Source organism: Cavia porcellus, unplaced genomic scaffold (assembly GCF_034190915.1).
Source record: "Cavia porcellus strain 051 isolate PalLab524CR breed Dunkin Hartley unplaced genomic scaffold, mCavPor4.1 scaffold_20, whole genome shotgun sequence".
In the NCBI taxonomy this organism is placed as follows: Eukaryota; Metazoa; Chordata; class Mammalia; order Rodentia; family Caviidae; genus Cavia; species Cavia porcellus.
The window spans coordinates 68,266,895-68,285,898 of NW_026947503.1; the positions used below are offsets into that span (position 1 = coordinate 68,266,895).

Genomic DNA, 19,004 nt, shown 5'->3' on the forward strand with positions numbered 1-19,004 from the left:
CTTTGAGCTGTTTTTTTATTTTTTTGTTGTTTTCTTTTGGTACCAGGGATTGAACTCATTACCTTGTGTTTGCCAAGCAGGCGCTTGAGCTGCTGCACTAAATCCCTGGCCTTGAGCTTATTTTTATGTAACTCATGAATTGTTGAATATTTCAGAAATACTCCAGAGTGAATCATTTGAAAAATTTTTGTCCAATTAGATGTGGCAGTGGGGGAGGAGAGGGATTATAATAAAAAATGTGGGGAAAATTGTGGAGAAAAAATATAGGCATCTATTCTCTGGTTCCTTTTAAGTACTTTACATTCTCTTTCGTTTTTAAAAAGAAATAAAAAATGAAAATTGAAAACTAATGCTTTTGACCTATAGCAATGATAGCATATAACTTCAGCCTGCAGTTCAATGCTTAAAAGATCTTGTGTGATCATGTTAAGTAATAAGATAAGTGAAATAAGTAGACACTTGTATTTTTTAATTCAAAAGATTTAAGTGATACTTATGTTTCTCTTAATGAAAGAATGCCAGATAGGTACAAAAATACCAGCTAATACTGGTATTAGCTCTCTACATTTATAAATAATGAAAGAAAAATAGTTAATCGGGCTTTATCAAAATTGAAAACTATGCCTCAGAAGGCACTATTGAAAAGGTAAAAAGACAAAGTATGGGAAAAATAATTTGCAAATCAAAACTGAAATTTGAAAATCACATGTTTTTGGCTTATATGGCTATGATATGTGATTCAGAGTGTGGTTTTCCTGTTATTTTAAAATTACATCATTGTATTTTTGCATATTTTAGTATGCATTTCTAAAAACAGTGATTTTTCTTTTCTTTTTTTTTTTTTTTTTTGTGGTACTGGGAATCAAACTCATGACCTTGTGCTTGCCAGGCAGGCACTCAAGCCACTGAGCTAAATCCCCAGCCCTACAGTGATTTTCCTTACATGGCCATAGTGCAGTTACCACTGCTGATGAATTACTTCTTTTTTATGTTTAGTGCTGCAGACCTGTGGGCTTGTTGCACTGGAGCCTGAGGAAGGGCATGTGAGCTTACAGTGCCTTGTTCCCGTCTCACAGCCTTGCAGCTCTCCCATGGACTCATCTGTCTGCTCCCTTGTGCTGTGAGCGCTTTGCACTGCTTCCTGCATCTCCTGCAGAGTTTTCATTAGTGCATATGCAAGTTCTGTGTCATTGTGCAGATGCTCCATGCTAGTGTTTTTCACACCTTTACGGACCAATGATGAGGTCCTGTACCATCATTTTAAAGTACTTCTATTTCACAGTGAAAATACTCGATTCATTAATTTACTGTTCTTAGGTATTATTTGCTATTTAGATGATAAAACATTTTCTCAGTTTTGGTTTTCATTTGTTAACAGATCCTTCTGTTGACTTTCATGTAAGATCATGGATGAATAATCAGGAGTATAAGGTAAATGATTATGTATTTGTTACCAGTTTCTGGGTTATTACAGGGGAGGAAAAGTTCCTATTTTGCATCATGTATTAGTTAATGTTAGTTGAAAGTCTTCTGCTTGTCCATAGCAGACATACTCCCAGCAAAAATGAGAATTTGTTTCAGGTAATAAGGCTGAGGGGCAGTGCTTTAGTGCCTTACATAGTTAGGAGACTTGTTTAGCACTGTCTTCCTTAGAAGTAAAACTGAACTGAGGTCCTATGTCCAAAAAATTAGTGCATGTTTTGCAATTTAATGCTGGTCTTAATTGTTTTATTCTGTATTAAATATTAGTTTAAAATAAAATAGACATGTAGAGGGAAATGTATTTTCATTCTGGGCGTGAGTGGCCTTAATGCATTATTGTGTGCTTTTCATTGAGTAAAATGTGGTGTTCAGATTCAGAGCACATTGCAGATGGAGAAATACTTGCTCCTTTCGTAGCCTTGTACTGTGCTCTGTAGAGGAGTGAATGTGCTTCTTTTGTACTGCCTTTTATCTCTTTTAGATTGTGGTACCAGGTGGTCGGAAACATCCTGAAGATGAGACTCCAGACAGTGATGTCAGCCATGTTAGCTTAGTAGAAAATGAGAAACTCATGTCGCTGACAAGTTTGGAAGATTCTTCTGGTACTAGTAATGACTTGCCACTCTGCTTCATGTCCTGTCTGTGTTGCAGTAGTCCTCGTGCCAGCTCCTGTGTTCTCATTTTCTTCCCCCTGCCAGCACTAAGATGGCCACTTCTGATCAGTGAATAAGATTTAAAATATGTGTTTCTACATGTGAACCCTGATATAGTTATACTCATCCCCAGTTTGATATCATTAAGGTACAGAGTACCCATCTGAAGGTGCCAGCTGCTGTGGGAGTAAGGAACTAACTAGTTAGCCTATGTGAGATGTCTCAGCCACGTATAGGCAGGAGACACATGCATAGCTCAGCTTGAGATTGTGTGGCATGTGCTTCAGTAGTGCAGAACTGTGCTTGGAAATCGTAGGGGCTGGTAGATACTGCTGACCCAGGAGGGCATCCATGAAGTTCTCTGGGTAGAGTCAGCCTGGTTGGCCTTAGGTGTGTGAGCAAAGTCTTGTTCGGGAAGCAGGAGTAACTCCAGCAGTGGTCCTGCCAGGGAGCCCACTGGCTATGACTCGAGACCAGCCAAGCCAGTTTCCTGGCAGCTTTACACACCCGTAAGAAATGCAGAAAGGCCATGATGCCAGATTGTTGATGGCTCTGAGGCCAGGCCGATGAACTGAGTGGAGTAAAGGCATGTGTCACTGAGGGACAGGCCTTACTGCCAGCTGAGTCTCTGTCCTCTTGGGTTGTAGAATGTGGATAAGGGACCTCAGGTCCTTGTTTCGGAGGCTAGATTCTTCTGAGGTGAATCACTAAGTCAAGTTTTACAAGTGTTAAGGCTCCCAGTGTCCCCTTTACACGCAGCACCTCTCATGGCCGTGCCTGTGATGGAGCCTTCTCACTTGGTCTTGCCCTTGCTGAGCTCTGAAAACCACTGCAGTGCCATCTTTCTCTCTCCTCCATTGACAGGCTTTTCTGTCCTTTTTGCTAGTACTAACTACCCACGACACCATTTTCTGAACAGTCTCCCCTTCTCTCTCTGATTGCTGCAGACACAATGCTCCAGGACCTCTCAGCAAGGTCACTGTGTATTAAATGCTTGTTACTGACTGAAATTAGTCATATCCTCATGATAAAGGCAAAAACAATCATTCATTGACCTGTTTATGTTCTATCAGCCTTCTTGCTTAAAAATTATATAGGTCAGTTCCTACTTTATTTTTATTTTTTTCAGATGGTCTCGCCTGGTAGTGCAGGCTGGAGTTGAACTCACTATGTAGCCCTGATTGGCCTTGAACTCCCAGTAATCCTGCCTCGGCTTCTGAGTGCTAGGATTCCAGGCATGTGCTGCCACACCCTGCTGTCATTTCCTTCTATGGCTATTATTGTGTTGTCTAGATAGACTATGTTTTGTGTATGCACTTTATTGTGAATGATGCTGCAAAAAATGTGCATGTGTGTCTTGGTGATTTTCTGCTTGAGTAATATACTTAGCACCTGTACTTTTGGGGAGAAGGTTATTTTGGCTCAAGTTTTGTAGAAGTTCAGTCACCAGTGGGCTGGCTCCAGGGCTGAAATGGCATGGTAGAAAGCCTGGGTGGAGGTAGGCTATGTACCCATGGCATGGCCAGTTCCTACTTTAAAGCCTAGTTTTTATCCTAATTTTCCCCCACTTATTGATAGATGATGATATTAATGATGAAGAGTTTTACGATGACCATTTGGAGGCTTATTTTGAACAGCTGGCAATTCCAGCAATGATTTATGAAGGCCTAGAAGAACAAGAATCTCCAGAAAAAGATTTTAGGTTGCCTGCAAGTGTTCCTAGTCAGGTATGTTCCAATGTTTATGATTATTTTTAGAAATTTGATATTAGAAAATTACTGTTGGTCTTACTGGATATTAACATTAAATTTAAACCTTTGATTTCCCAGCTATGGATTGATAAATATTGTTTATGTTTTTCTACTTCTTACTTTGCCCACACTTGCAGGAAATGAAAAAAAGTGAACTTTATGTCCTTTATCCACATTAGCATTTTTGTCCTTCCTTAAGCACTTCTTTCCTAGAATCATTTGAATGGAAGTTGAAAACATTTTATGACATTTCTTCTGTAAAACAGAATATTTTTCTACAACTAACAATAACAGTTCTGTTACCTAGCTTTGATATTAGTTTAAATTAACTTCGGCCATGTTTAAAATTTCCTGTTTTCCCCAAAGTATTTTTCTTTTTTATGATTCAGAATTCAAAGATTATATTTGCTTGTGATAATCATATTTCTTCCCTTAATTTGAAATTCTTTCTTGATGGTAAACATTTTACAAAGTTTTGGCTCTTTGATTTGTAGAGTGATCTGTGATCTAGATATATCTGACTACTGTTTTCCCCCTGGCAAGATCAGGTGTGCTTTGGCAAGAATTCAGGTGAAACCCTTCTTGTTTGTGAGTTGCGTACAGGCTAGATTGGGTGACTGTGGTGCATTCAGCCCACTGTTGGTGCTTGCAGTAAGGTGATGTTGCCCAGGCATTTCCTGTTGGGGGTCCCTGCTCCACTCTGTGAAGTCATCTATAGGAGGACACCCCCAATCTCACGAGCATCCCACCCCTGCATCGTTGACTCTCAGAAACTTGGTGGAAACAAGTTGTCTATCTCAGGCTACAGTGCTGAGTTTTCTGCTCTTCTGTGTTTGTTACCTGGCACCCCTTGGTGGAACAGACCTCCTTGTGCCCCTCATTTTCCTCCTCAATATGTTTAATTTTAATGGAAAGGATTAATACAGCTAAGATACTCTTTCAACAGGCAAATGAAAGCAGCATCTTAAGCAGTAAGTTTCAATCCAAAAATAAGAGCTCTCTGATTTCCCATGGCTCATGCTCTTCAGGAAGTTCTGAAATGACTGACAAAGAGAATGGTGATCATGTTTATTTGTCTGGAACCAGTAAGTGTTCAAATATGCTTCTTTTGTTCATATGTTCTATTTTTGCCTTTTGTTTGCTTTTTCTTCTTGTGGTGCTAGGGATTGAACCAGGCAGTGTTGCAGTACATCCCCAGTTTTCTTTTTTTAAATAGTGTCTGGCTAAGGTTCCCAGGCTGGCCTTGAACTTGCAATCATCCTGCCTCAGACTCCTGAGTGACTGGACAAAAGGGGTGCCCCATTGCTTCATGCTGACTGTATCATTTTTCCTTAAATTCAGTTCCTTGTTGGTAGTATTTCATATGTTAGCTGTCTCCTTAAATCTTTAGACAGTCTAAAACTTTTCATTTCTTTTTTTGGTACTGGGAATCAAATTCACGAGTCAAACTTTGTGAAAGAGCTATGACTAAATCCTGAGTTTTATTTGTCTGCTTGATTAAATTTGCTTCTGAATGTTTTTTTCTTTAAGCTTTTTTTTTTTTTTTCATTTTTACTGTATGAGGCAGAACTGGCCACTTCAGTAGCTTCTGAGGCTAATACATTCCTATCAGTACAGTTACTTTAGCTCCCACCACATCGCGTAGTCCTATGTGCTTTCTTTTTTTAAAATTTTATTTAAAGAGAAAAAAAAAAAACCAGAAAAAAGGTACAAGTAATACAGAATTTCAAAAACTAAACAGTAAGAAATCACTAGAGTCCTATGTGCTCTTATGAATGAGATATTGTTTATTTTTAACATAGATTCTGAATAAACTATTAGAAATATTACAGTATGTACTTCTTGGATTGAGTGTTATGAATGGTTTTATTCTCTGACGACATTTGAGAATTAGAAACTAATTTTCTGTATGGCAGCAGTTTGCTACATTTATTGTCCATGGCTGGTGCTTCTTTTTTCATTTGCAGTTTCCTAAGTTTGTCATAGGAATGTTACATATTGGGTTTACATGAAATAATTGAACTGACAAAAAGTGGTTATTACTTTATGCAAACTGTGAGAATCTTCCATTAACTTTTTTTTACTTTCCAGGTCATTGTGTTGTAGATTCTAGCAATGGTGGAATGCTGGTAGATGGTGTGTTTCCATTTTCCTCAAATACTTGTAAAGTCTGGAAGGGCAGGGCAGACCTTACCAAAGTAAGTTTAGATACATTTTCTTTAAATTTTCTATGAAAAGGAAAAATAAGTTAAACATATTTGTGTGTCTGTATACCTGTTTTTGTAAAAAAAGAAACAATTATTGTTCTGAAAAAAAGAAAAATGTAAAAGTCACAATTGATACTGTTTGTATATAAATATTTGTTATTGCTAAGATTAAGTAAAAAGGAAACTTTTAAAGGAACTTTACTTTGTTCAAATACATTTTTCATTATTTTTGCTTTTTCTGCTAATGATACCTTGTTTTTTGAAGGCTTGAAGCGTGGCAGTCATCTCTGACTGACCTATTTATTATCCTCTCCTTAACAGCTCTGTGTGCCTGAGGACTGTGAGCTACTTTTTACTCAATGGAGAGGGCGTGGTTGTGGTTCCTCCTGGCTGAGTGCAGTCATGTCAGCCTCAATGTTAGTTACACGTGTGATAACCTCCTTGTTTCAGAATATTGTCATGACTTACAGGTGGTTGGGTTAGGACTTGGATATATATCTATATCTGTATCTGTATCTATCTATCTTCTTGGAAGAACACAATTCATGACACCAAAGTGTCTTACTTAAAGATGTTATCTATGAAGAAATGTAAAATCATATTGTTTTATCCTATACTTTTATGTCTAAAACTTTCATTTATTTTTTGGTACCCAGGATCAAACTCACAACTTCGTGCTTGCCAGGCAGGTGCTTATACCACTGAGCTAAATCCCTGACCCAAAACTTTTATTTTTATGTAATAGTGTTGGCAGATCATACCTAACTAATAAGTGATGACAGTGGTATGTGAACTCATCACCTTGTCTTCCAAATCTGTTGATATGTATGTTTGTGTGAGCCCATTTTAGATTTTGGTAAATTGTATAATATTGGTTCATAAAACATAGTAAAATACTGGATGGTCTCTTTTAAATGTTTTATATCAAGTGCATAGTTTTCCTCATAAAATTTTAAATGAGTTATAATAGATCTTTCTGTTTCTCTATCATTGATTCTTAAAGGAAAGTACAAAAAAGGATGTTCTGGTGCAGAGTCCTCGAGTTATCATTGGGAAACTTGACCCTATTAACTTCCATGACCCTGGCAGAGATGGTTCTGACCCAGCTGACTCTTTGGGACTGGGGCCAGGGCCTCCTCAGTTGGCATCAGATTCCAAAACTGTTTTGCTCAAGGATGGATGCTTAGGTGCCGAAGCTCCTGCGATGCCTGATCAGAAAGATGTTACAGTATTTCTGAAGCGTGCTTGTGATAGTAGATGTAATTCCACTGATACTCTTTCGTCACCAGTTCGTGAAAGGAGAACATATCAATGTTCCAAACCCATGGATAAGAGTAAAGACCGTAAGGAAGCTTATCTTTTGAAATAGGATTAAGGAAACATCTAAGATATTTATCGATTTCAAATACCTGTCTGTGCGGTACTTGCCAGTCTTTCGTGTTGAAGTGTTTAAGTGTGCTATGAATTGTAAAGTTTTTTGCATATTGTAGTGTTGAAGAAAGATTGCTCTTGGGCAGAGTCTCAGTGCAAGTTCAGGTTGTCCTATCCCTATCCTTTTGGGGTCCTAGTGTCTCTATTACTTTTTCATTGCTGGGACGAGATAACTGATGCCCACAAGTTAAGGGAGGAAAGATTTATTTTAGCTCATGGTTTGTAGAGGTTTCACTGCATGGTTGACTCCCAAAAGGGTGGCATGGCAGAGGGGCATTGCAGAGGAGAAACAGTTCATTGCAGGGCAGGCAAGGAACAGCAGCAGCAGCAGGGAGCCTTCCTTTCCCTTTTAGCCCAGCCTAATGGTTGGTGCCATCCACATCCAGAGTGGGCCTTCCTATTATCCACACCTAGAACTGCTAACGCAATTAGTGTTCTAATTTAATTATCCATGTCCTTAATCTGTAGTCACATACTCTCGATGTGGGCACCTGAGAAAAGCCCCATTTCTGAGCACATGAGCCTTTGGGGAGACATCTAGCTACAAGCCATGACACCTGGGCTTTTCTATTTTCTTTGTCTCTCCGGGATAAACTTTGCAAGGAAGGCTGGCTTACTGCCATCAATGAGCTTCTTTTTGAGAGATCGATTTTCCTTTAGTTTTGGGCAAACTAGCACTATTGGTAACTAAAAGTGAGCTAAATAAAATTGAGAACATTTTATCATTTTGGTTGTTGCATGTATCATTGGATGTTCTTGGAATTTCTATTTTAGAAACAAACCTCTCACAGAATGTGGTTTACCAAAATGAAGAAGGCAGATGGGTCACTGACCTTGCGTATTACACATCTTTTAATAATGAACAAGATTCAAATATGTCTCTAAATGAGATGAATGAAGACTTCAGATCTGGTTGTAAGTATGTAGGGAACTACTTACTGTACCACCCTCATTGTTTCTGCTGATTTTGAGATTACTCTGTGTGCTGGCCAGCCACATTTGATCCCTTCTGGGATATGATTGTCTCCTTGAAGCACTTCACTACTTTTTGTGGGACAAAAGCTAGTGCCAGTTATTCTTACTCATTTCCCTTAAAAAGTAGTACTGCAAGGTTAGAAAGGACTTTAGGCTTTAGTTGGTTTCTTGTAATATGCTATCTTGAGCAAAAGAAATATTCTGGTAAAGGAGCAATTACAAAGCTAAGAAATGTGGTAATGATGGAAAAAAAGTGACAGCCCCAGTAGCAAGGGGAGATTGGCTCCTAGGCCAGGCTGAGGCTTGGATCGCTAGTCTACCTTGCTTCATGAGTCTCTGACAGTGGAGATCACTTGAATGAAAAATGAAAAGTATGTAGCTAATGAACGACTGAGGTAAGACAGTGAGTATTTGATAGCTGGATTTCAGGAGAAGATAGAAAGGCAAGAATGAAGTTTCAGTTGGAGTTACTTGGGAAAATGGCATTGCTGTTTACTGAGATGGGAGAACTAGAGGAAACTTGATTTTGGGTGACTGGTTTGAGGTGGAAGTATTCAGTGGTTGAAATGTTGATTGGAATTTAGAAGGTAAGGTACAGTGAAGATGTGTTCAGTGGTGTCTTGATGTCGAAGCATAGTGAAGGTCTGCGCTAAGCAGTGAATGTTGACTTTATCATTCCAAGTCATAAGTCTTGAGGTTCGCTGGGTGTGGCTAGAGAGTAAAGTGACTCTGCTGTCTTGGAGGCTGACATGACAGTACCTTGGCAAGGTGAGTTTCATGAGCTTTCTATTCATGACCCAGTGACTCCATGCCTGAGTACTTTGCTGGTGGACAAAGCTGTGTATTTTATCAACAGACACATACACTGATTGTTGCAGCACTCTTTGTGCAGTCCCAAACTGGAAACCCCTACATTCCCAATGAGTGGGTGACACAGGCACCGGAGCACTGTGGAGCAGTGGGAATGAGAGGTGTTCAGCTCCTTGCAGCAATGGGGAGGAATCACATGGGTGTGTTGATTAAAATAGTGCACATGAGGAATATACAGCACATGCTTCTGTCTGCATACAAGTTTGCATGCATGTGTTTATGAAGTAAGAGGAGCATGGTATTTAGAGACAAATGTAAGAGCCTGTTACGTAAGAGTGCTGGTTATTTTAACGTGTGTGGATCTGTGGCGTTGGCTGTGCAGATGCATGGAGATTGTCATTCTGATGGTGAAATTCCATGTGCATTTGTGGGCAAACACCTACACCGAGGTGTTCTACACTCTTAAAAGCTATTGATAAACCAAGTGTGATAATGCATGCCTGCAATCCCAGCGCTGGGAGTCTAAGGGAGGAAGATGATAAGCCTCACCTTGGCAACTCAGTGTTTTAGTATGGGACCTTATCTCGGAAGTAAAAAGGAAAGCATTAGGGGTGTAACCCCAGAGTGATGACCCAGAATTTATCTCCAGACCCCCAAAAAGCTAAGGATAATTGAAATCTTTCCTTCTTTGACTGGGATCTACAAAGGTTGTTGCTATGTTATCCAGGCTGGCCTTGACCTCCTGGTCTCAAGCAGTCTGCCTGGCTCAGCCTACTGCAAGTATGTGCCACCATGGCTGGCTTAACTGAAATCTTCTAAAAATAAAAAAGCTTATTATGTAATAAAGACCCGTAGTGGTGTGCTCATTAGCAAAGTCCAACAACCACAGACTTACGTATTTAATACAGATGTGTTTTGTGAGTGGATGTTTTCAGATCATTTTAAAGCTTGCGTTTCCTTAGTATTTCATTTTCCTAAATAGCTAAGTTTTGTACACTAGCATAATGTAATTATATAAACTTCTTTTTTTAAGCTGAAGTGTTGGATTTGATTGCAAAAGATGAAGAAGAATTTAATAAAGAGCATCAGTTTATACAGGTTTGTTATTATTTGCTTTAACCAAAGTCTGAAATTTTTCTTGTATTAATTTCATCATAGGCAAAATGCTTGTTTCCTTCTAAACAACTAGTTTAGAATTATTTATTTCTCTCATTCAAAAACTTGTGGCTTTTTTTTTCTAAAGAATTGATTGAGGAATGCTGACATACCTAAATGTATCTTTGGCCTGGGGCTTAGCTCAGTGATATAGGGCTTGCCTACCATGAATGAGGCCCTGAGTTTGATCCCAGATCTGCAAAAATGGAGTGAAATGAAATGAGTCAGTATTTCCCATTTTATGTTTCTTTCCTATACATATTTCCATTGTTTTTGTGTTTTATTTATTGTTCAGTAGTTTTAAAAACTTATTTTGAAACAAGTAATCCTGTTTGTTTTTAGTGAGAATGTGTGCTTTCTAAAGGTTCTTTGTGGCAGTAATGATTTAATAAGTACCACAGTGTATTAAGATGGTACATATTATAACTCAGGTATTCAAATATGAGTTGCTCTGTAACTCGTAGCTATTTATGTTGAAATTTATCCAAATAGTTTGCTCAGTGTTTTAAAAATTAATTTTCAAGTTTTCTTTTTTTTGGTGAAAGTTAAAATCTCACATATTAGAAGAGCAGAAGGATGTTTACTGGGAGGGGAAAAGAAAGAAGTAACATCTCTCTTTCTTTCTAGGAAGAAGACATAGATACTCAGAATATTTCAGCTACCCCAGGGGATATGTCGTGGGCAGCTACAGTTAACTACAGTCTGTTGAGGAAATCACTGAGCACATCAGAGCTGGACAAAGATGAGCCCAGTTATCTACAACTGTCATTAGGGGAATTCTTTGCCCAAAGGTCTGCAGCTCTTGGTTGCCTTGGTGGTGATAACAATGTGAAAAGAGTGAGTATGAGACATGTGAGAGGTGATTGAAGTTACTGATGTCATTTTGGTCATCCTGTATTGCTGTAATAAAATACCTGAGGTTGGCTAAGTTATAAAGAAGTAGTTTATGTTGGCTCACAACTCCAGAGGCTAAGCCCTGAATGGGGCAGCCACCTTTGGTCAGCGTCTGGTCAGGCTTGGAGCTGTGACAGAAAGGCCACGTGTGAAAGGCAAAGAGGCTGAGTTGCTTTATGACAGTGCCCTCTCCTGAACTAACCTACGCTTGCTGGAATTATTTTTTTTGGTGAAAGTTAAAATCTCACATATTAGAAGAGCAGAAGGATGTTTACTGGGAGGGGAAAAGAAAGAAGTAACATCTCTTGGAATAATTGATGGAATTATTCCCTCATGAGAGCAGATTTCTTCTGATCCCAAAAGGCTCTGGACGCCTTGGCACTGTTACATTGGACACCAGGTCTCAACATGACCTTGGGAGAGAGCTTTTGGTTAGCAGCATTTGTACTTTGGACAAGCCTCACAGCTGTGATGCTGCCCCTGCTCAGCATGAGCTCTGTGTCCAGACCCAAGCACTGGGCTTTGTGTTGGGTGTTGGGACAGTAGACTGGAGTGGTAACTGTGGAGCAGTGACAGAATAAGGGCACAGTGGAATTGTGCTTAATAGCTTAGGTTCTTGATTTTTGCAATACTGATGACTGAACTCAAGGTCTCTTGGATACCGGGCAAGAAATTCCCAAGTTCTACCACTGGACTAACCCCTCAGCCCTTTTTATTTTATTTTGAGTCAGAGTCTCTTAAGTTTCCCAGGCCAGCCTTGAATTTGCAAACCTAAGCCAAAAGCTTAGGTTTATATTTTTGGTTTTTTGCACTACTAAGGATTGGAGGTAGTGTCTTCACTTTTACATCTCATCCTTTTATAAATTTTCCTTTTGAGACAGATCTTTCTCCAAGTTGACCTGGTTGGGCTTGAGTCTTCTTTGTTCAGTCTCCTGAGTAGCCTGGCTTGCAGGTGTGTGCTGCTGGAAAAATGCAGGCTTTGTAGTGAGTCTGATCTGACTCTAGTACTAGCTCTGCCTTTTAATATGACATTGAACAATTGAACTCTTTTCTGCCTTAATGTTCCTGTTTCTAAAGTGAAAGGCTATTTGATAGGCAGTAGTGGCAAACCTATGGCACATGAGCTGCAGTGGGCTGTTTATCTCATTGAAAGCTCTGAAAGGTTCGCCATCACTTGTTACAAGGTTTCCTAAGATTTCAGTGTGTTGGTGCTTGTGAGGCTTGTTTTTTGGTATCACGTGGTTGGGTGATGTTAGCTGTAGAACACAGCACCTGGGCCTTGCACATGCTAGACAAGTGCTCTGCCATGGTGGTCCACTGCTAAGAAGAGTGGAGCCATTGTGGGGCTGGCCAGGTAGGCAGGTAAGATGGGGTAGCTGAGCATGTGGGCTGCCTGCAGGAGCTGGGTTGAACCTTCAGTGACTGGGTGGGAAAGTGTTGCATGCCGTGAACCTCTCTAGGCACAGCCTAGTGCTGCCAGCTTTGTCTGGCTGGAGGATGAAGAGAAGCAGGCAGAGGCAGTGGAAAGAGGAGAAGGGTATGGAGGCTGGGCCAGGGTAATGTGCAGACACAGAGCTCAGTCTGCTGGTATTTCCAGAGTGAGTATTCATCAAGCGTACATTTCACTGAGACAGTAGATGCAGTGTAGTAATCACTAGTTTTTAGCTAATTAACTGCTTTCTAACTGCTATATTCCTATCTTCTGTGTGCAGTGAATGAAGAAACGGAAATAAGTACCTCAGACACAAAATTTTCTGCCTAGATTGATTGGAGTTTTGAGGTTGTGGGGGAAGTTGAAGAGTAATTGAGATCTCTCTTAAACAAATGGATAAACAAAGTACTGGGGCTGGGCATAGTAGCACACTTCTATAATTCCAGCCTCAGGAGGCTGAGGCTGGAGGATCGCCACAAGTTCAAGGTCAGTTTAGGCTGCACAGAGAGTTTCAGGCTAGCCTGAATTGTAAGGACTGCCCCCTCTCAAAGTAAAGAACCAAGCATTGGATCATGGAAAACTGGGTCTGTTACTCGCATTTTTATTTTGCTGTAGTTAAGAAGTTCTACTTGCATTCGAGTTACTGGATCAAGGGAAGAAATTCCCAAATGAAGATCAAGAAAATACTAAGTGCACTTAATGAATTCACAGTTTAGACCAAGCACGTAAAAGTTGTGTAAGAAACATGTGCTTTCTTACACATGAGCATAACTCTTTCTGAAACAGGCGAGTTCTATCCTAGACAGTCTGAGCCTGTATGTTTAGTCTACAAGAGAATACATCAATACACTGTAAGACCTAGGCCAACAGGAATGTTTTCTTTTCCTCATGGGCCTGTCACTGATGACACTTGCCTGTCACAGCAGGTGCTGATTGATTGTTGAATGAAGTGTCAGTTTTGCTATTTTAATTTGCATTTCTTAGTAAAGGCAACTTACTTGCCAGTATTAATTTTAATAGTGAAAAGAGGCTAGCATTAAGGAAATAAAAGGTTCTATTTCAACTTTTACAATTCATCTCTTGTGGCAGTTATGTGGGAAGGACTGTTTTGTTGAAGTCATTTAGCAGTGTTAGTAGTATTAGATAAAGTCATGTAGAATATTGGAAAGCAGCAGAAAATTAAGGAAATAATTCATGTTTAATTATTTTGTAGCCATCATTTGGTTATTTTATTAGATCACCTGAAAAAAGCGAACCTGTTGCTTTAATAAGAAAGTCTGATGTGTCAAGAAGTAATTTGGAAAAGGAAATGACTCCTCTTAACTCTAATCTGTCTTCAGGTAATGGATTGAATGAAAATTTTTAGGGAGCCTTTTTTTTTTTTAACTTGTAACTAAGTTATTATTATTATGTTCTTTATGAGTGAAATGTATGTATTGCTTTGTAATTGTTCAATACTGCTTATTTTTCAATATTCCTTATAGATTTCTTTTCAGTCTAATGTAGAAACAAGAAATGCTTTGTAAAAAATTAAATCAAATGAGGTAATTTCGAATGCTGTAATTACGTGGCCTATTAAGTTTCTCAGTTAATGAAAAATAGATATTTATTACTTTGATTTGCAGTTAAAGATATGCTTTGGAATTTAGATTAAAAGTACTTTTTTGGGAGGCTGAGGCAGTAGGATCGCTGTGAATTTGAGGCCAGCCTGGGCTATATAGTGAGTTCAAGCCCAGTCTGAACTAAATAGCAAGACCCTGTCTCAAAAAAAGTACTATAAATCAAATTTCCTCTGCCAACTCTTAGGTCGTGAGCAGCTGTTTTGCTAACACACTTTTTTTTTTTGTTTTGGGTTTTTTTTCTTTTCTTGGTATTGGGCATCAAGTTCTGGACCTGACACTTGCCAGGCAGGTGCTATGCCGTTGAGCTGTACCCCCAGCCCAACAGTGTCTTTTGCTCAGTGTCCTGTGAAACTTGGCATGATGTGCTGCTTTTTGTAGGAGTTGGTTCTCCACCACTATAAAGAAATGCTCACTGTTAATCCAGTGTGAAATGTTGACGCTTGGAATCTGTGAAATGAATGTATGTGAGTGTTTGAGTATGAGTGAGAGGTTGAGATTCACATCGTCTCTGAGGCCTATTCTGTCTGGGATAGGCGGGGCCATAAGATTCTCCCTGACAGTTAGATTGTGTCTAAGGGTTAGAGCACTTGTAAGTGGAACATTGTTTTCTTCTGGCAGGAGATTTAAATGAGCAGTCCCAGGCACAGCTGAGTGAAGGATCCATCACCCTGCAGTTGGAGACCCTGGAGAGCGCTTCGGAAGTGCGTGAGCATGATGTGACCTTGACTACCGACGAGGCGACGACAGAGGTAGCCCTTCCCTTCTGAGCCTGAGCTTGTGTTTCTTGTGATAGCTCTTGTGTGACAGGAGACACAATCACCTGTGAAGAACACATGCTGCTTCAAGTGTGTTTTATTTTCTGGGCTTCAGCTTTGTGTTTGCATTGCTGAGGTTGAACCCAGGGTCTCTTGCATGCTAGGCAGGTGCTGGACCACTGAGCTATATGCACAGCCTTCAGTTTTGTTGTGTCTTTTTTCTTTTTCTTTGCAGTACTGGGATTGGGCCCAGGGTTTTTGCTCTGAGCTGCATCCTGAGGCTTTTTTTAGTTTTTGTTTTGAGGCAAGATCTCCTAAGCCATTAAGTTGTCCAAGCAGAGCTAGAATCCTGCTTCAGCCTTTTAGCCTGCTGGGAATACAGGCATGTGCCACCATGTCTGACTTCAAATGTCTTTTAAGTTTGGAAAAAAAATTTTTTTCCATCAATTTATAACATACATAAAAGAGTTAGTAAAACAAGTTTATTGTCAAGTGGATTATCCCAACTTTCCTTCTACTTGTGTGGGTTTAATTTGCTGTTTTTCCAACTTCTTGAGATGGATGCCCAGCTCATTTGAGTTTTCTGCCTTTCTTTCCTAATAACATCTAACAGTATGTATTTTCCTGAAAGCAGGGCTTTTGTGGCATCTCATATTCTTTTTCCTTTCTTCTTGGCTTTTATATGTAATAGTTTTATTATCAGTTCTGTTCAGTATATTTTTTAATTCCTTAAGTTCATGATGTATTTTCATTTGTTTTGTTTTGTTTTGGGCAGTACCAGGGATTGAACCAGGGCTTTGTCACTGAGATACTCTCTCTGATATTTTTAGTTTATTTTGGGACAGGGTCTCCCTAAATTGTTAAGTTGCCCAGGCTGGTTTGAACTTGCAACTAATCCTTCAGCTTCAGCCTTCTAGATTGCTAAGACTGCAGGCCTGTACCACCATGCCTGGCTTCTTAAGCCCATTACTTTTTTTGTTTGTTTATAAGTGTATTGCTTACTTCTCCAGCATCTAGAAGTATTTGTTGTCTTTGAAATACTGAGTTCACACCAGTTAAGTGTGGTCAGGAGTTCCAATTGTCCAGACATACAGATGCATTGAAACGTATGTGGACCCGCATTTGTTGAGAATGTGACTGTGCATATGAAGGGAGCACCTGTGTGGCTGCTGGCTGCACTCATGTGTTTCATTTAGGTAGAATTTATCAGTCAGAGTGCTCGGTGTGCCCGCACCCTTTAAATCATCCAGCTGTTCTGTCAGCTGTTCAGGGCCTGCTGTCTGCTCCAGTCAGGTATATTTGCCGTTAGTTGTTGGGGCTCTGTCTGCAGTGAAGTGTTTCTTTATTTTATTTTTTCCCCTGTGAACTGTTGAGTATGTTTTTAGGGCCTTACATATTAAAGTTGCTGCAGGTTGGCCTGCTGGGAGCCCTGAAGTGCGTGTGTTTGTATGGTCATACCCCAAGACTTCGTCCTAACAGATTCTGAACTTTTTCTTCTCCATTCCCATGAGAATAGCTGTGTCACTCTTCCTGAAACAACAGTGCTTCCTGGGAAAAGCATCCCCAGTACTGGGCCTGCATCTCTGGATTGCTGGTTTTCTCTCTTGGATTTTGGCTCCATAATTTTGTACGACCTTTTTCTTTCACACTCCCTACAGTTCTTTGTTAGATGTGAGAGGTCTTTTTGAATGTGCTGACCAGTCCTGGTTGCTCGTAGCAGATTATATCACCTACTCTACTATTACTGAAGACAAAAGTCTTAGTGTTGCAGTTTTTTATTATTTTGTGGTTCTTTGCCATTAGACCCATTTCAATTTTTTACACATAGTTCTTGTTTATGTCTTGCTTATAAATAATTTGAGCAACTGAATGAAATCATCGTGAACAGTATTTTAAATAGTGGCTCAAAGTTTTATTCATCTCAATATTTTGATTTTTCTGGTTCCTTTTTATTTTCTGATTCAGTTTTAGCATATTTTAAAATCATGAGGCTTTTTAAAAATAGAATTTGTAAATTACATGGTACTGTATAGTTAAAGTTGGTAATAGGTATCTTTTTCGTTAGTCTGTGTAGTTGATGTGCCGTTGGTTTGCCTAGTTCTGTATGATTAGAGTTGGTGATGGCTGCATTTGCATTAGACACCGTAGCTGACTTGCTGCTGGAGTTTGCTGCTGCTGGAGCTCGTGCTGGTAGTGCTTCTGCAGTGCTCACCTTTCACCTGCAGGTTCACTGTGTTCTAATATTAAGTGGGAAATTGGAATAGAGAAACAGCCTTTCCCATGTCTTTATTACAGTGCATTCTTATGATTGTTCTATTTTATTAGTTACTGCTGTCAATGTCTTGCTGGTTCTAATTTCTAGTTAAGTTTTATTTGAGGGCTGTCTAGGATATACCACATGTGCTGTGATGGGTTTAGGGCCACCCTGGCCTCTGGGGTTCCTCTGTGGGGAAGCTGTTTTATAAATAGTCAACTCCCGTGCACATTCCATGGAAATAGCGTGAGTTTTCTGATGCACATTTTCTGATTTCTAGGACACTTTCTTCAGGAATAACAAACCCCAATCCAAAGAAGAGCTCCTCGACCACAGTAACTCTGTGCTCAGGATCAGCACCATCGCATCGGCCATTGCGGATGTCTCGCTCAGCACGGATCCTTCCCAGCTGGCCGCCATGATGAAGGCCCTGAGAAACCGAGCCACTGCTCGGGAGTGGGAGCAGGAGCAGGAGTGCGGCAAGCACAGCGACTGCTCTGCATTGTCGCCTGGCTCCCCTGGTGATGCGCACAGAAGTGACAGCTCCAGTGCGTTTGATGTGGAGAAGTACCTCGCCAAAACGGAAGTAAGCAGATGTGAAGGCGGGTTAGAAAGGGAGTCTCTATGTGGCCTGTCGGATGTCTGGAACTTGTCCTCACTGAGAGAGCAACTCGTTCAGGGTGTCCACGTGTTCAGGGGACCGAGAGACAGAGCAGTGGCTGCGTTTCCTGAGGGAAGTGAAGAGAGCGAGAGTCAGGCCTTGGTCAGAACCACAGACACCTCAGACTTGGCCCTGACCCCAATGAGCCAGAAAGAGACAGCAAGGGTGGCAGCCAACTGGCGGGCACTCCCCTTTGTCCACGCCCTGCCAGGCGTTGGTCACCCCAAGGAAGCTGCCTCTTCGTCCCTGCCAGTGCCAAGCAGTTCCTCCTCGGACAGGAGCCCTAGAAGGACACCCCTGTGCCTCTTGGAAGGACATGAAGAAATACACAACTGGAGGCAAACAGAGGCTGTTAGTGAAACAGACAACAGTGACAAGCACTTGGCTTTTGATGATCCTTGCGTAGTTTCATCTGGAAGTGTTGGTGAGTACCGAGTGCTTGTGCACATTCACTGACCTGTGCACTGTAATGCTGTGATGTCTGTGCTCACTGACCTGTGCTTCCTTCTGGCAGGCCTCAGGGCTGGCGTGGAGCAGAAGCAGGAGCAGGAGCAGGAGCAGGAGCAGGAGCAGGAGCAGGAGCAGGAGGGCTTCCGGCCATCCACCTCGCCGCTCAGCCACTCCTCACCCAGCGAGGGCTCCCAAGCCAAGCTGTCAGGGTGTGTGCTTGCCTGTCATTGCTGTTGCCACTGACACTGTGCTATGTGCGGGAAAATTTGCAAGATGTGTGGAAAACAAGTGCACACTCTTAGGTTCATTTCTCAAAGGCAGTCATTGTAAATATTTTGTGTATGTCTTTTTCTTGTGTAGATATTTGTACCCTGCATTTTTCAGAGTGTCAACCTGAGCGCTTGGGCAGCTCGGGTTTTCATGGCTGCACAGCGTTCTGCTATAACCTAGCTCCTCTTCTAGGAGATGTAAG

At 40.6% G+C, this 19,004-nt stretch overlaps 1 protein-coding gene and 1 non-coding gene across 2 annotated transcripts in view; one reads left to right on the plus strand and one right to left on the minus strand.

The window, feature by feature from the left end:
- Cep192 (centrosomal protein 192) overlaps positions 1–19,004 on the plus strand; it is a 96,877-nt gene that overhangs the window by 39,628 nt on the left and 38,245 nt on the right. The window contains exons 16-28 of the mRNA XM_063232035.1: positions 1,379–1,431; positions 1,964–2,084; positions 3,714–3,862; positions 4,833–4,971; positions 5,978–6,084; positions 7,097–7,436; positions 8,299–8,439; positions 10,343–10,407; positions 11,092–11,301; positions 14,004–14,130; positions 15,031–15,161; positions 17,702–18,506; positions 18,597–18,741. Of these exons, the coding sequence (XP_063088105.1) occupies positions 1,379–1,431; positions 1,964–2,084; positions 3,714–3,862; positions 4,833–4,971; positions 5,978–6,084; positions 7,097–7,436; positions 8,299–8,439; positions 10,343–10,407; positions 11,092–11,301; positions 14,004–14,130; positions 15,031–15,161; positions 17,702–18,506; positions 18,597–18,741 (2,533 nt within the window). The remainder of the gene's footprint in view (positions 1–1,378; positions 1,432–1,963; positions 2,085–3,713; positions 3,863–4,832; positions 4,972–5,977; positions 6,085–7,096; positions 7,437–8,298; positions 8,440–10,342; positions 10,408–11,091; positions 11,302–14,003; positions 14,131–15,030; positions 15,162–17,701; positions 18,507–18,596; positions 18,742–19,004) is intronic.
- Positions 5,439–5,519, minus strand: LOC111755359 (small nucleolar RNA SNORA66). Its single transcript, XR_002789918.1, has one exon. It is a non-coding gene; the product is annotated as a small nucleolar RNA SNORA66 (small nucleolar RNA).